The sequence below is a fragment of the Aphelocoma coerulescens genome, chromosome 8, assembly GCF_041296385.1.
Source record: "Aphelocoma coerulescens isolate FSJ_1873_10779 chromosome 8, UR_Acoe_1.0, whole genome shotgun sequence".
Lineage (NCBI taxonomy): Eukaryota > Metazoa > Chordata > Aves > Passeriformes > Corvidae > Aphelocoma > Aphelocoma coerulescens.
The window spans coordinates 18,621,059-18,638,757 of NC_091022.1; the positions used below are offsets into that span (position 1 = coordinate 18,621,059).

Here is a 17,699-nt window from a genome sequence, read left to right on the forward strand (position 1 = left end):
TTTTGGTCACCCAGATGAACCAGCTGGCCTTCAGCCGTGCCACCAGGGAAGGAGTAGGCAAAGGGCTCGCAGGTGGCCAAGCCAACGCACCCTCGAGCAGGAGGGTCATCCTGCCCACCCCAGCTGGAATGGATGTAAGAATACGACTGGACTCGGGGGTTAGAACGCTCTCAGCGTACTTGTACCGTCGCACAGGACGACCGGAACCGGGCTGCGCAGCCCCGCCGCCCCTCAGGCCACGCCGCGGGGTTGGCGGGCCCGCCCGCACAGGTAAGCGGCGCCGCGCGGGGGGCGGCCAATGGCGCGGCCCGGCCGCCGCCGCCAGCCAATGGGGGCGCGCGCGGCGGCGGCCCCATGGAAATGTGCCTGGTGGGGAGCCAATGGGGCGCGGCCGGGCCGCGGGCGGCGCTTTCTCCGCCGGCAGCGCCGGGCGCGCGTCCCTCGCGTCCCCCTCCGCCGTCCGTGCCGCGCAGCATGGCCGGGCTGGGCGGCGGCCCCGCCGCCTTCGGGCGCTGCACGCACGCCGTGGTGCGGGCGATGCCCGAGTCGCTGTGCCGGCAGGCGCTGCGCAGCGCGGCGGGCCCTGAGGTAGACTTCGCCCGCGCGGAGAGGGAGTATCAGCTGTATGTGGGTGTGCTGCGGGGCAAGCTGGGGCTGCAGGTGCTGGAGCTGCCGGCCGACGAGAGCCTCCCTGACTGTGTCTTCGTGGAGGATGTGGCCGTGGTCTGCGAGGAGACGGCGCTGCTCACCCGCCCGGGCGCGCCCAGCCGCAGGAAGGAGGTGAGGTGCGGTGCGGTGCGAAGCGGGGCGGGGGGCGATGCCTGCGCAGGTGAGCTCGGGGTGGCCGCGCCGTCGGGCGTGTCCCCTGGCCCGGCCCAGCCCCGGCGGGAGCGGCGGAGCGGGGCGGCGGGGATCGCGCTCCGAGCTGCAGCCCTGCTCGGCGGGACCGGCCCCGCGCAGCGGCTCCAGCCCGGCATCCCGCCGCCGGCACCCGAGCCCGCTGTGCGGCGGAGCCCGGCTGTGCTGGGCTTACTGGAGAGCGGTGCTCTGCTCCTGGAGACAAGTGGATGGACAGTGTAAACTATGACTCATCCATTCTGGGGCGTGCGGGCTCTCGCTCCGTGTTGGCTTGCCCAGCCCGTCCGGCGGGACGGGTCGCTGGCGGATTGTGCGGGTTCGTGACCACGGTGCAGCCCTGCTCGGTCCACAAACCCCGTTTCCAGTACACATTCAACCCGAGCTCAGCCCCAGGCAGTGCATCATTGGTACCTGCCATAATTGTATCTACTGGCTTGTGCACAAGAGCTTGTGTGTGTTTTGGTGTGCTTGGTGTCAGCCTTGATGCCCTTGAACCCGATGTCACCTTCCCTGTGCAGCCACTGCAGGCTCCCTGCATGTATGGGGGACGTAGGCCACCTCATAGAAGAGAAGTGTGCAGGATGCACACCCACAGGAGCCTTACTTTAGATCTTCTTAGTACTTTTTTTAATGTCTTCAGCCCATTCATAAACTAGTTCATCAGGCAGTGCATGCATTGAAGTGCCACCCAGTTACCTCCTCAATAAGCAGTGACAGCCTGCCTTCCTGTAAGCATCTTTTAGGATAACCCTCTCCATGTCTCTTTCAGTTCCCATCTTTGCTAGCCCAGTGCATCCTGAGTTCTACAGGCGCATGCTGTTGTGCCAGTGGGACTGGCCACTAGCTCTAATAAAGCAGTAGCTCCTCTTGGCCATTGAGAGCAATAGCTGAGTTGCTCCACTTGGTTTTGGTGTTTTTTACATAGTGCCCTTCTCTTATCAATTGCAAAGTTTTCTTGAATTCTGCCCAACGGTGTATTGTAACATCTGAGATACTGCGGACACCTTGTACACATGCACTTCTTCTGCATAACCATGTTACTCTTTGTAACATACTTGAGTGCTTTTAGGGTGACAGCACCAGAGTAGAGTGTTTACCACCTGCTACTCTCAGAAGCAGCTGTTTCTCAGCCAGAATCCAAACGAGTTTTCACTGGTCCTTCCCATGATGCACTGGTATGTAGAGATGCGAGTCCTGCTGCCATTTGTACCATTTCCCCTTCAGGAGGATGGATTTACTTCTTTCCATGAGTGACTTGTCCAGGCAGAGTCATGAACAAGAGGAGAGAAAGAGCTTTCAGCCATAATTTCAACATTATTAGTGTTTTTGAATGATGGAGCAATCACTCCCTTGAGTTTTCTGTGAAGTAAAAAAGAAAAAATAATTGAACAAATACCCTTTTAAAGCTATAGCAGTGCATGACACTGCAGTGTAGTGCTTGTCTGAACATTTAACTCTTATTTCCAACAATTATTCCTCCTGGTAACATCATTTCAGCAGTGTCTTGTGGAAAGGGGGAGAAGGTGCTCATTTCTGCAGTATGCTACCTGCCTGTTCCCTCTCCCCTCCAAAGTATCCTCCCCTTTCCAGCGTGGTGACTGTCAGTTGTGTTTAGCTGGTGTGTCTGTGTTGAGTAGTTAGTGACCAGGATGTCATATTGAAAACAGTGAAATGGCAAAGGCTTTAGAAAGCAGGAATGTACACGTGCCTACCCAGAGCTCTGCATGCTGTGGTGGAGGGCTTGGTGTATGCCTTGGACATCTTGGCAAACATCTATGATAACATCACTTTCATAGAGCTCCCCAGAAAGAGCTGCATCTTGTAGCTGCATGAGAGGCTATTTCCTGTTGTACGCAAAGCTTCCCTGCTCTTATTGCCACCAGCTTTGGCTCTGGAGGTACCAGCCACAGGGGCTCAGGAAGTCCAGGCACTGAGATATGTGGCCACCCTGTGCTGAGGGAGCCCAGCACCTGCTCCTGACCCTCCTGCTAACCCCAGTGAGCATCTGTTAGCAGCCTCTCAAGATACTTTTCTGAGGTTTATATCCAGTCTCTGAATTCCCCATTGAGATAGTTGCTGGAGTTGGGTGGCAAGTGATGTTGCTGCAGGGTCTGTCCTATCATCAAATGGTCTGCCCTGTCAAATGCCTTTATTGGTGACCTGGAGGAGATTGAGGCATGTTTATTGAGCTGTGAATGGCCCCAAACTGGAGCAAGAGTGAGAAGCAATGCCATGGAGGTCTAGGCTGTGCAGAAGGACCTCACTAGGCTGAAGAAAGGGGCTGACCCATGGAGACCTCATGGTTGAACAGAGACAAGTGCAAAGTGCTGCCTCAGGAAAGGAAGGATCCTGCAGCAGTGGGCTTGGTCAGCCTGTTATGAAAGTGAACCAAGGCTGTTGTAGAGCACTGTGACTTGTACTGGGTGACAGGGAAAGAGGGTGGGTGCAGTCTACGTAAGCACCAGTTTCTCAAACTGTGATCTCTCATTCTTTTTATGTAACATAAGTGCAAACCCATGAATATTTTAGCAGTACAGTTGGCGTATGTGTGGCTTAACCCAGTAAAGCCCAACTCCTGATCATGCACTCCTGACCTGAGACTCCCTATAAGGCAGGGCTCAGCTGGACTTGTCTTACTGGTCTCTTAACTGTTGGATGTATTTTTGTACAGAGCAAGCAGGAGCAGTGGAGGAGGGAAAGGATGAGGGAAACAGGGTTGTTGGGTACCATTTTTGCAAATAATAAATAGAGGGAAGGTTTGTGTCCAGGAAATCTGCCGAAGAGGCATGTGGTAGGCTGGGCTCTGAAGCCTGGTCAAACCAGTAAACATTGAAGAGCACAGGGAGTTGCTGAGGTGCATCCGAAAGAGAACAGCCTGGTTGCATACACAGCTGGAGCAGTGCTGTTTCAGGTGTGTTGTGCCTTGTGATAAACTGTCTGCCAGATGCATGAACTGAGCAGTAATGTCTTCATCTCCTCTGTTTCATGCTACTGAAAACCTATAATGCAGTATTTAAGAGGAATACAGCTTTTTCTTTCACTGACTAGACTCCTTATTAAGAAGGCTTGTCACCAATTACAGTAACGCCATGCAGTAGACAAAATTCTGCAGTAGTTCGTAATAGCATTGATTGAGCTTTCAGGCTTTATAGATATTATTGCTTATCCCCCCAGCAACATTGGATTCTTTACTGATTGTCTGTCTGGAACAAAACAAAATAAAATCTAGGGTTATGTCTGTTCTTGCTCCAAGTTATTGTAAGGAGAAAAAAAGAATTGAATTAAATTTGGTCATGTTCAGGCAGTGCTGGGAAAGAGCCCAGTATTTTTTTAGTAAAGTAAAAAAATTAGTCATGCATTTAATGATTTGTTTGCAAGTCAGACTTATTTCAAGCCATTATGTTTCTGTGTTATCAGCCTCTGAACGTACTTTAAAATTCATAGTTTCTGTGGAGTTTTGAATTTGGCAGAAAGGTAAAGGCTTTTGAAGTAAGTCAGAGGTAGATTGCTAATATGTCTAAGTTGGTGTTTTGTTTCGCTGTGTGCAGTCACCAGTGCACTTGATGCTTAAGTTGAGTAAGTCCAGTGGAAATGTTGTGATCACTGATCAGATTGCCAGTTCCAGCACCTTTTGTTCCAGCAGTATGTTCTCAATTGTTTATTCCTCCAGTATAAACTCTCAACGTCACCTTCTGAATACAGCAGGGTTAGTTGCTGTGAAGAGCCCTCATCAGCACATTGCTCTTGCTGCCTAAGTTGTCTTAATGTGCTTGGGACAGCACAAAACAACATTTCCACCATTCCTGTGCTTATGCAGACAGATGGGAACCCAAAAGCTCAGCAGAATGCACCCACAGTGACCTGGCCTTTTCTCAGCTGCCACACGGGGAATGGAGAATTAGCTGGTGCTGGGAAAACTGCGGGAGCTGTCACAGAAGAGCTCAGTGTGTTTCCTTCCCTGGTTAAGAGGAAACCTCTACCCAAGGCTTTTGTTATTCCCTACTCCCCCAAGACTGGGAACACTTGTGACTGCATTCATGTGGTGTAGGATAGCTGGTCTTTCAGCAGTGAGGGATAGGATGAGCAGCAAAGGACTGTGTTTGTCAAATCCTCTCAACAAGAATTGGAGAAACCACCTAATTGCTTTTTCAGCATCTCTGGGTATCTCTTCCCAAATTTACTTGCTGTATGGCAGTATTTTGTCCACAGTAGTGCTTCTGCAGCGTTTACAGCTGTGCTGGGCCAGGTAACCTGCTCCTCAGTGCTGAACACCCTCAGCTGCCACCCTTTCCCACCCTGTACAGCTTCTGCAGGGCTGTGTAGCTGTGTATGAACCATAGCTTGCACCCTACACTGGCCTGTTGTCCCAGCTGCAGCTTACTGCTTTCAGGGATAATTCTCAGGCCAGTAGGTGGAAGTTTCTTAAAAAACAGAAGGCAAAAAGAGTTTACTAAGTTATTTATCTGTTGTATACACTGAGGTAATACGGCATAGCTGCTGCTAAATACAAGACACTTTCTCCGCTCTCTCTGTAGATATAGATGGTCCTGCGGGTTAATGACATCTCTTGCAAAGTAATAGAAAAGCCAGGCTCAGGAGAAAGAGATTTAAGGCTCTGCTGGCTCCTGAACTTAATTAGGTTATGGGGGTTTTATTTTATAGTGTATACCAGTACAAGTGAGCCTGTAGTTAGAATCATAGAACCCTTTAGGTTTGAAAAGACCTTTAAGATTGTAGAGTCCAACTGTTAAGCCAGCACTGCTGAGTCCACCACTAAACCATGTCCCTAAGTGCCCCATCTGTGCATCCTTCTAATGTCTTCTGGGATGGTTATTTAGCTACTTCCCAGACAGCCCAAATCTTGACAACCCTTTCAGTGAAGAAATTTTCCCTAATATCCAATCCAAACCTCCCCTGGTGCAAGCTGAGGGCCTTTCCTCTTGTCCTGTTGCTTGTGACCTGGGAGAAGAGACCAATTCCCACCTCACTATAACCCCCTTTCAGGTATTTGTAGAGTGATGAGGTCCCCTCTGAGCCTTCTTTCCTTCAGGCTGAGCACCCTCAGCTGCCTCAGCTGCTCCTCATAGGACATATGCTCCAGACCCTTCCCCAGCTCCACTGTCCTTCTCTGGTCTCGCTCCAGCCCCTCACTGTCTTTCTTGTCATGAGGGGCCCAGAACTGGACACAGCACCCAAAATGGGACCTCACCAGTGCCAGGCACAGAGTGGCAATCACTGCCCTGGTCCTGCTGGCCACACTATTGCTGATCCAAGCCAGGATGCCACTGGCCTTCTTGGACACCTGGGCACGCACTGGCTTGTGTTCATGTTCACTTGCTGTCAACCAGCATCCCAGGTCCTTCTCTGCTGGGCAGCTTTCCAGCCACTCTGCCCCAAGGCTGTGGTGCTGCATGGGGTTGTTGTGAGCCAAATGCAGGATCCAGCACTTGGTGTTGTTGAACCTCATAGAACTGGCCTTGGCTCATTGATCCAACCTCTCCAGATCCCTCTGGAAAGCCTTCCTACCCACGAGCAGTTCAGTACTGCCTCCCAAGGGACTCTATCAACCACTCCCTTAAACAGGCCAATTTCTCCAATAATCAAAAACTTATTTCATGATTGCTGTGCCCAAGGTGGCCTTCAGCCACCAGATCACTCACCAGTCCTTCTCTTAAGGAGCAGTCACCACATCCAGAGGGACCTAACACATCAGTAGCCCTTTGCTGCCACATGGATCTCCATCCCCTACTTCCACTGAGACAGCAAATGGAAGGACCTCACTAGCACACCATGCCTCAAACAGTGGTGTGCTGCCCCCAGGCTTATCTCTAGTTAGCCTGGGGTTTATCTCTTTTTCTCTTCAAATTTAGTTTAAAGCTCTTTCAATGAGTTCTAACTCCTGCGCAAGGAGAGAGACAAGTGTCTCCAGCAGGCCTGCTGTTGTGTAAACCTACCCATTATCAAAACCCAAAAATTCTGCTGGTGGCACCAGGCTCAGAGCCAGGTATTGATATGCTGGCTCTCATTTCTTTACTCATCACTCCCAGCAGTTACAAAGATAGAGGGGGATACTATTTGTGCTCCTGATCCCTTAACCAGTTGTCCCAAGGCTCTGAAGTCTGTTGGTTGCCCTCAGACTTGTTGCTGGAACTTCACTGCTGCACACCTGAAAAATCAAGAATGGATAATTGTGGGGTATGCCCAGCCACTGCCCTGGAGGGATCTCTGCTGAGATAAGAGATTTCGCAATCACCCAGCAGGACTCCCTGGAAAGGCAACCACTTCTTTGGTCACGGCGAGGAAAGGCAGACCCACAGTTCTTTAGGAGACCCTATGCAGATCCTTTGTAACCCACTGGCCTTCACCCATCCCCTGAATCCCTATAAAAGCAAGCTCTATGGGCCCCTGTGGGTCAGAGAGGGTTCTCGTCCCTGGCTTTCCCCTTCGCCGGAGGGGACCCACAATAAAGCTACCTTCGTGCAGAACCAGCCACATGAGCCTCCCATCTCTCTCTCTGGTCTGGCCTGGCCTGGAGGCTGCCCTGCAGAGCTGAGCTGGAATCATGAGCTGATAATCACTAAAGAGCTGACAGCCTCTGCGTGGGCCCTCCTGCCAGCAGCTGAGGGAAGACACTGGACCTCGGGAAGGCGATTCCTTTCGGGACCATCTCCCCAGACCGGTCACCTCTTCCTGGGTCAGAGCCTCTGACCCCCTCCACCAGCTGTAATAGATAATAATCTGAGGGCTGTATCAGGGGTGAAGCTTTCTCTTCCATCTTTAATCAGGGCCCCAGGGGGACAGCAGGCTTCCCTAAGAAGTGGGTCTGGTCTGCGTAGGGGGCCTTCTGTTCCCTTCAGAAGGGAGTCTCTTCTGTCAGTGACCTGGTTTTTTTTTCTTTACGGAGGCAGTTTTGATGCTGGGCACAAGCTGACTGAACCTCAGCGATGAACCAAGTAGAGGAGCTCCTGTACCTGGGCACCCCTTCCACAGGGATGCTCAGTGCTGCTGGCCAGCACTGGGGAAAGAGCAGGGCACTCGCTGTAGCCCAGCTCAGGGTGACAGTGTGCTCCCACTGAGCTCTGTCTGGGAAGCGCTGTCGGTCATGTGGGTGCAGAGCTTAGCAAGGCTGTGGCTTTCTGCTGGGTGGGTACCACCCTGGTTGAGCTGGCACTGGCAGGGATCTATCTCCTTTCCATGGAGGATTAGCACTGGCTGGTCACTAGAGAAGCAAGAGATTAAGTGTTTTATTACCATTTAAAATAATTCATGGTTCTTTAAACTGTCGCACAAACTGTGATGGTCTTTTATGTTTTCACGGACCCCTTTGCATGTCCTTATTGTGCTTTACCCTTGATGACCCAGACCAGCTTTGGTGTTCTGCCAGGAAAACTTAGGACAGAAAGCACAGAGATTGCCACAGTGTAATTGTTTAGTACTTCAAACAGCAGGTAAGTAAACTTGGGCAAACACTTTACATGAAGGCTGACAAAAATTAGAGATGGCACTAGGTACCTTTCCACCCTCTTGTTAGATTGAGTTTTTTAATACCTTTCCCATTCTATGCTGAGTCATATATGTACTCCTTTAGCCTATCTTTTTCATCATGTTCTCAGTCTAACCTCAGAGTGAAAGTGTGCAAGATATTGTCAGCATTTATTTTCTGTCATACTGGAAACAAGTTGAGAAGTACCAGCCAGACTTTGGATATGGTGTATACCTGAGTTTTAATATGGGATTTGGTTGTCCTTTGAGCCTATAATTGGCAAACCCAAATGTAATGATCTTCTACAAAGTTAGTGTCACTTGGAGACTTTCTCCAGGATGATGAGTGACGCCCATCGTGGGTTACAGAAGGCAATGAAGTAACTCTTTATCAGAATCTACTTCAGTGTTTTCTTTTATTATATCAATAGCTTTAATTTTCAGCATTTTTTGTATTAGTATATAAATTAACTGAAAAGCATGCAGTAGAGGAGAAAAGTTTCTTAAACAGTACTGAGAAGTTTAAAAAAACCGAATCATTTAGGCAGCGTCAGGTAGACCTTTATCAGGAGCCAATGTAATTATCAGTATACACAAGAATAGGTGTTTTAGCCTCCTAAAGCAGACTATTTCAAAAATCATCTGCTTCACAGTTTAAGTGATGCCTTTTGGTTTGGACAGGTGGTTCTTTGGTCTGAAAGTTCATTGCTGATGTAGCTCTGACCCTACATTAATAAGGCTAACTGGCCATGCCAAGAACTGTATTTTTTCATTTTCAATTTTGCTTCTGTGATCCCTGACTTAATGAAAATGTTAGGAAGTAGCTTGTAGTCAGATCAATATAAGTGGACTGTATTCATTGTAATTGGTTTCTATTTATAGAACTGTAAAACAATCTTTAAGGACAGTCTAGGAGCAGCTTGGGTTTCATGTTTTTCTAGTAGAAGCCATATTTAGACCTTTTTATTGAATTGTGATGTCAGGATTCTCAGGAATATCCCACTTGCTGACCAGAAGATTAAAAAAAGGCACAACCCAAATTAAATGCCTGGTTTTTAATCTCTTGTGGACACTTGATTATTATTGTGTAAGCCTGATGTCAGCTTCTGTACTTTGTTAATCACTGTTCCTTTGGCTGTGATGAATAGCCCTTGGTGAGCTTATGGTTCACTGCAAATGCTAAGTGGTTAAAGGTTCCAAATAACCATAAGCATTTCCACCAAGTGAAAAGATCCTTTGCTGCTGCATTGATTTATACATGTGGCTTGGAGCTACCCTGTTCCTTCCCCAAGAAATTTCTGCCTGGACTTTCAAATTGAACCTAAGTAGTTGTTGTTTAGTAGTTTTTTGTTTATTCTGGGTTGGTTTTTGGTTTTTTTTTTTTTGGAACTGCCTTACTTAAAAGCACTGCAAAAGCTATTTTTCCACAGTCACTTCTGGAATTTTGGTTTTGAGATTCAAAGGTGGGTTCATAACATCCCCAGTGTAGTCTATCTGATTGGTTATGCCCTTAAACTTGCTGTCTTCAGTTGTCCCTCTTGGTAAGGTGACATGGGCATGCAGCTCTTCAGTAAGCATGGCTGATCCTAGCACTGACATTTTTCATTAAAATAAACACATGCAGACTTTACTTTTTAGCACTATTACTGGTTATTCCAAAGTGGTTCTGGAGCAGGTACTCTGCCTCTGCTGCAGGCTCAGCATGTCTCTGCTGAGGATGCTGTGGGAAGTGGCTGTATAGCCAGTTTTAACTTGCAATACTCCATTCATGCTGAATATTTTGTGAGCTTAGCAGCTCAGTCTGGGAATGCAGCGTCTGTGCTTGTGTTGTTCAGTTTTCAGAGGATTTCTTGTCATTGTCAAAAGTCTCCTGGTAAATAGTGCTGGATCAAAAATGTAAACCTGATTATTAAATGCTGACCTGGAACAAAGGTTACATATACAAAACAGTCTTCATTAATCATAAGTTACACTGGTCCATATAAGCATCTGTGTAGAAGGCATTGTTTATGGCAGGCTTGCCAACCAGAAGTTGTGACTACAGAAAATACATTCCTACTAAGAAAGGAATTACTGTCAGTAATTACTGATCATTCATCCCATTGAAAAATAAACCATTCTGCTTTTTTTTCTGTATTTATTATAGAAGCCTATCTCTAATCAAGTTTATGGTGTAAGAGAGCTTCACTCTTGGTGTCAGATCTGGTCAGTCACAGTTCTAGGGTGAAGATAAATGATGCACCCACAGCATCAGGTGACAATATCTTTTATTGCTGCCCCTTTTATAGCAGTATTAGGAATTCTTCTTTCAGAAAAAAAAAAAAAAAGTGAACTGTTTTATGGCTGAGATGTACCTGAGTCAGGTCCTGCGTTGATGCAAGGCCAGTGCTCACCTACACCACACTGTAGTGTGCTATTTTTCTGTCACTTGGAGTCAATACTAAAACCAAGCAAGTATATAAAAATCAGCTCGTTCAAGACTTGCAGAACTCATTTTCATGTCAGGAGAGATTCAGTATTTGGCATCATCTTTAAAAAATGATTGTGATAATTTGTTTCTGGAGGGTTCATTATGTTTGTTAAAAGTAAAGGATCTGGCTATCCACGCCTGTCTCCAGATGCCAACTGAAGTTCTCTGGCGAGATGAAATCATCTATCTCAGCTCAGTCCCAGCTGGCCACTGAAGCAAACCAAAACAAAACTGCTACATAATTCGACGCTGTTGACAGTGTTGTGATTGATTTTGCATTTCTCTTTGCTTTTTCTGAGGCTTTTAATGGAAGAGCTGTCAGGAAGCTGAATCCTGTATCTCAGGGTGATCTTGCAGGATAAGAATCCTGCTTGTGCATGTGTCTGCATTTCAGTGTGGTTGATGTCCTTTGAACTGCAGGCCAGCAGCCATGGAGATGGTCATCTCCATGCAAACCCAGGCTAGAAAGACAAGTGTTTTAGAGATAGAGCTAGTTTTTGGCCTGCTCTCCAGAAATAGCAAGCTATGTTTTTAAAAATAATGTAAATGTTTAGTAGTAAACTGAAGACCGTGCCTCTGTGTAGAAGTAGAGAGATTTAGCAGTCCTGTAGGAGTTAATTTTGCAAACAGTGCAAGCACTTTGGACCGCTTCACCTACCCCAGTACTGAGTGTGGCTGTCATCACTGTGCTTAAAATAGTGAAAGTGATGAATCTCATGTTCTTCCGACATTTTACAGAGGAGAGGTGGCATGGCTATTGCTAGTCACTGGGTATTCACTGAAGTTTAATGCACTAGTTCATGTCTCTGAACCTGTTAAAAGCCTCTGATAGAAGTACTTGTGCCTGTGCTAGCAAGAGCTGAAGTGAGCAGTGCTCTTGAGAGGCAAATACAAACTGATAGAAACAATAGATACTGATGGAGAATTATATGAATGGGATACATGTATTTTTCAGTAGAAAGGTCTGATTGAGGTCTTCTATGAAGTTTGCCAGGTTTTTTTGCAAGGTGGTTTGGGGTGACTCCTGTAGCCGATGTATTCAGAAACAGAATTCTAGCTGTGGTGCTTTCTTGGAGTAGAGGGTGTTAGACAAGAAGGTGGCACAGGGTTGTCATACACCCTTTTCCACATTCCTCCTGGCTGCAGCAGCTTGCAATGTGTGCAGAGAACAGCTGGTTTTAGTGTAGGTTTCTAAAAGAAATTAGGCAGACACTACACTGCTGTTGGCCTTACTGATATTTGTCCAGTAATTCTTGATCCCTTTGGTCTGAACTGGTTGCAAGGAAGGAAACTGAAAGTTAGCCCCACCACCTCCAGTGCAGGAAAAGTCAAGGCAGAAGTCAGTGTAGGAGAGACGTTGTCAAAGAAAGGGATGGGGAGTGACCTGTCTGTCTATATGGGACAGCCTTGTCAGCACTTTATGATCGTACAGGATGCCACATCTTCACTGATGCTGGCAAGTCCAACTGTGAAAATCCAATCCATGTGAAATGGAGCTTCTGTATTGCCATACAGAAATCTGTTATTTTTATGACCCTTAAAGCAAGTGTTTCTGTTAAACTTCATCTTATTCTGGAATGTGATCTTATTGTCACACAATAAACCAACCAGCTTGCCTTGACCACAGAGCTCTGGCTTAGGACAGATGAGCAGTGTATACCTCCAGTATTGCTGAAAGGCCATTTTCTTGACTTGGCTCAAACTGTGTATTCATCTGGACCTGAAATGCTATGTGAGGTTCTGGTTACCCATTTTGGAAATGCAGAATAAGCAGAAAAGGTGTGTGGATGAATGAGAGGACCTTGCTGCAGTGTAGGACTGTTCCTGGATGACGCGACACTTATTAGATAAATGCCTTCAGCTCAAAGTGGTTTTGGGTAGGGGAGGGGAGAAACAGGACAGTTCTACAATATCTTAAATGGTACAGAACAAGTGAACTGGGACTGATAGTATGAAAATGTCATCCAGAGAAATACCTGGGCAGCAAATTCCAGCAGAAGGAAGTACTTTGTCACGCAGTGCACAACTGAACTGTCAGAGTCCTTGCCAGGATGTTGCAGGGTTGGGGGGGGGGGGGGGCAAAAGTACAGCTGGATGTCAGCTATGAAAGAGAGATCCATCAATAGCTGGTTTAACTCTTTGATCCAGATGCAGTAGCTGGCTTTGGAAATATGTGCACTGCCTCTTACAATAAGCTGGGGAAAATATACTGGAGACAGCAGCACTCTACACTTGTCCTCTTTGTTATTCTTTCCTTAAGCTGCCAGTACCGGCCGCTGTTGGAATCAGGCTGCTGGGATATACAGGTCTCTGTGACCCACTTAAGCTGTTCATGTATTATGAATAAGCTGTAATACTGATAGCTGTTTAGCAGACTCATAATGAGTCACTTGCTGTGATCCTGAAGGTCACGAGTTGTTCCAAGCACTGGCTGTTTGGGAGGCAGATGCCCTCTCATAGCCTTGCCACAGATCTTGCTGGTGTTTTCCTCTCACCTGGCAAGGGAAAACTTGTATTCAGGCTTAATCAGTGTCCAATGGCATAAGATGGGCCATCACTAGCAACAGCAATGGGTGCTCTGCAGTCACATGTTGATTTTTCTTCCCTGCCTCAGTATATCCATCCTAGAGCAGATAGTAGAAAATGGAAGGATTCCACCATGAAGACAGACAGAGATATTTTATGTCAACAATATAAAAGAATTCTGCAGCCCCCCTCCCCCCCAGCCTTTAGCAAGTCAGATTAACCCTAAGAAACAGTGCACACTTTGTAAAGCAGAGATTTCTCATTGGGAAATGTTGTTTCTAGCTTTTCCACATCAGCTGTGAAAACATACTGCCATCCAAGCTTTGCAAAATGATTCTTAGAAAGGCCTAGCAGTGAATGCTTGGCAAATAGAAGTTTGATATATTGAGAGTCAGGCTTAAAGGCTTAATGTTATGGAAAAGAGTGTCCTAGAAGAGCCTTTTCAGAAAGCTGCCAGGGGAGACCAGTCTCCTGTGGACTTTGGGGTCTGTTTTGTTGTGGGACAGCTGATGGCAGCTGATAATCTGCCAATTTGTGCTATGGAAATGATCAACAGGTTTTTCCTGAGTAGCATGATACAGATTAAATGGGCCTGAAAACACCAGCATTGGTAATAGGAAATAGGTATTTATTTTCTGAGTGCAAGGAGCCATTTGGAAAAAGTGCCACTCTTCTGACCTTATGCTCTGGCTTCACAGATAACCCAGTCCCAAAAAATTTTAGACTAGAACTGCTGGTCTTTTTATGGCTGCGAACAGCAGTAACAGAGCTGTTTCTAGGTGGGTTTGATGAATGGCAGGCTGCCAGGAGTGGCATCCATCTTGTAGCTGCGATAATGCCATGAGCAGCCTGAAAGCCACGTCTGACAGGAGAGCATCAAACCAGCTGTGCATTGTGCAGGGCTGACTGGAGGGATTTTGCAGGAGCAGGACTAGAGCTGGTGTGGCCAGGGTTGGATGGTGAGCATTTTTCTGTGTTTTCTAAGTCTTCACAGACATCAGCCTGTTGTGTGGAAGCCTGGTGTAGACCAATGACATCACTGATGCTCTGATAGCAAGCTGGAGTCATGAGAGCCTTGGTCCTTTAGATGTCACAGGGCAGGAAAGATGGGCTCTTGTGTTGCATCTCTGCTTTGGTGCCTGTCACTTAGCTCCAGTAACCCTCCCAATAGTTTTGCCTGACCCAGTAGCTGGAGCCATGGCTCCCCTGCAGCCCCCATTGCTGTGGCTCTGTGTCCTGACCATTCAGGTTGACGGGGGAGTAGCAAAAGCAAATGCAGGGGAAGGTGAAACAAAGAAAGGGGACTGGTATCCAGGCTCTGAACTAAGGCAGTGAGGTTTGTGGTACTGGTGGGAAGATACTCCCATGACTGTCCCCTCTGCTAGCTGCAAGCATGTCTCTGTCCCTCCCAGGGCTTACTGTTCCATGTCCTGACTTTGATATTTCCTAAGCATGACTTTATCCTTCTCATTTCTCCATCATTAGGGGAGCGAACTTTGGCACAGATGTCAGCAGCCACCAGAAACTGCCAAAAGCTTTTGTGCAGTAAAAATGTGCTCTGTCCACGCTTCATCTTAAGGACTAAAGTCACTGCTTATAATTCTGCACCAGGCTTCTCTGAATTTAACCTAGTTTCCACTTTGCTTAGTTTCCTTACCCTCTCTACAAGGTTGCTGCACACAAACCAGAAGCCTAGTGGGAGCTTCAAATGGTCTGCTAGCCCTCTAACATGCAGTAGTAGTAATAAAATTTCTTCAGAGATGGGTTCACATTTCTCTGATGGAATGTAAACCAAGGGCTGCTAATAATACAGTGTGTAAGGTCTTATTCAGATTTATATAAACCCTGAAACCATGTCTAAAAATAGTGCCTTGTTTTGCATTCTTGAAAGCAGATTCACCACACACCTACATCTGCCACAAAGTGCTATGCTGGTAACAAACTGGACTTCTCAGGAGTTGTATGAAAAGTACTGAAAACCTATTTTAATTTTATTAGTCCTGCAAAATACACATGGACAGTCATATGAAATATGATAACACTTGGACTGCAGCTGTGGTACTAGCAGGAGGCATAGGGTGTGGGAAGCATCCTAGAGAGGTGTCCATCAGAGAAGTGCAAGCATTGATTGCCTGATCTGGAGTGGGAAGGAGTGTGGGGGAGCTGGATTTAGTGAATGCTTTCAGATCAGGGTGGAGTGAAAGAATAAAAACAGGCAATTGGTGTGTATTCTATATGTTATGGTAGGTTTCAAGAGAAGGGACTTTTTCTTTTAACTGTAGGGCTTGTGCTTATGACGCAAGTGTGTAAGTGGATGGGGCTCAATCCTGTAAGGTGCCAGTGCTTAATGTAGAGCTTGTAATCAGTCTTATTAGTTTAAAGCACTTAAACTCCTTCCTCCCTTGTGTCTGCTTACCATCTCTCTGAGCTGGTCTCATGGTCATGTTTTTCACTAGTGGAAAGTCTGAGGTAATGTAACATTTGAGATACGACTGTAGCTTTAAAGTGTTTCTTAGCCTTGAGTATGGACTAGGTGATTTTGGGCTGTAGTGTGGTGCCTGTGAAAGTGTGTGGTTAATAGCAGAATAGAACTCACAGCCATAGTAGTCTTAAATAGAGCATGTAACAATATTAAATATATCCTGCAATGAGTTTTAAGAACAAGCTAAATCCATGTGGAGTGTGGATCTTTAAAGAATGCATAATCTTTGCCCCTTGCTTTTTGCATGCTCTCCAGGGCTGGGAAAGCTGTCACTTCATTGTTGATACATAAAGCATCTGACATGTCTCCTGGACGTGTTGACTGCTATAGTAATGAGATTTTCTGTGGGTTTGCCCCTTTATACCTGGTAGAAAATGGATGCACTCATTTAGCTTTTTGGGAAGGTACTCCAGAGGAGGTGAGGATGAGGAGGTGGCTGCTGTCAACTTCAGCTTTCCTTGCCTTACATACCCTGTCTGGTGCAAGGCAGTAACAGACAAAGGCATAAGTGATAGCTCCTGTCGACGACGACATCATCAACACAATGGTTTTAAAGTGTTTTAACATGCCTGAATAATGGCTCACACGTGTCCTGTGACCCATGGCCAGAGCTCTGAATGGCAAGTACAGGCTCAGCACCTCTGAGAGTCAGGCTCTTTACTCTTGAGCCCTATGCAGAATTTAGGAGCCCAAACCAGCTATAGGCTCCCATATTGGGAAGTTTGGATTTCTGTTTCTAAACTGATCCTAAAAATGTGAGCTTCCTATATGCTAAGAGTAGCGTTTTCATTTTTCACAAAAAGTGCTCTTGCCCCCACGTCCCCTGCTTTTGCTGCTGTAAGAAAGCTGAGTCAGAGGAGCATGCCACCACATGCTGGAGGTTGGAAGGGTGTTGGAAAGTATCTTGACTGCTGCTTGTATCAGCATGGTCTGTAAGAAGCTGCATTTTCAGTGAAAAACTAGAAGAATGTCTGAGGGTCACCCCTCTTGAAAGGAGCCTGGATGTTCCACAGTGTCCATTGTGGTCTTTACTTCATGCCAGCGGCATGGGCATACATCCAGATTCTATCTACTACAAAGTGAGGTCTGGGATGAGAAGAAGGGATTTGAGTGCGTCTGTATGTGACCCAAATTCTGAATTTTCAGCAGGGCTTTTTCCCAAGATGATCTGTCAGTGGGAATTATACTGGTCCAGCAGTGATGCCTTGAAAAATGCTCTCTGAAGTACAGGTGTGAGCTATAGCAGCCTACAAGTGTCTGAAGTATTTAGTGTGAGACATTAGTCACACTGAGGAGTGGCCTTGTCCAGCTGTAGTGCAGGCTTGCATGTTAATTCAGTAGAAGAGACCAGAAGATATGGAAACTCTGGCTGCCTTAGTTCATCATGAGTCGCACTTTGAGGAACATGCATGACAGATCTGTAGGTCTTGCCTGAGGCTCCTATGTAGTTTTCCCCAGCTGGGTCATCTTTATTGAAATGCTTACTGGAAGTATCCCAGGACTCGTGGAAAACCTAATTCAGTGTACTTGGAGGGTCAGTCATTTGTTCTTTCCATAGTATTTGCTTCTCTGGAGCAAACTGCTCCACCGCCCTGCTGTGGTGCTGTCCCAAGCTGTTTTCTGGGAAGCAAATTTTTTGGTCATACCTTCACCACTGTAGTTTCCAAATTCAGTTAATCTCAGTGGAAGCAGTCTTTGAGCATGGAAGCCAACCAGACACCCACGGCAGCAGAGGGAAGAGCTATTTTAAAATTCTAAAAATTAAAAAGTGTTTTTTTCACTTGCATTCCTGGGTCTTGGCCTGAACAAGGAGTAGAGGTGCCAAAACTGCGAGAGTGTCTGTTGTTGCAGTATGTCTGTCTGAACCAGAAGCAGGAAATT

The 17,699-nt window shown here is 46.8% G+C and overlaps 1 protein-coding gene across 1 annotated transcript in view; it reads left to right on the plus strand.

Annotated features, from left to right (window-relative positions):
- Positions 1-360: 360 nt before the first annotated feature.
- DDAH1 (dimethylarginine dimethylaminohydrolase 1) overlaps positions 361-17,699 on the plus strand; it is a 59,461-nt gene continuing 42,122 nt past the window's right edge. Inside the window, exon 1 of the mRNA XM_069022927.1 lies at positions 361-780. Coding sequence (XP_068879028.1) covers positions 361-780 — 420 coding nt within the window. The remainder of the gene's footprint in view (positions 781-17,699) is intronic.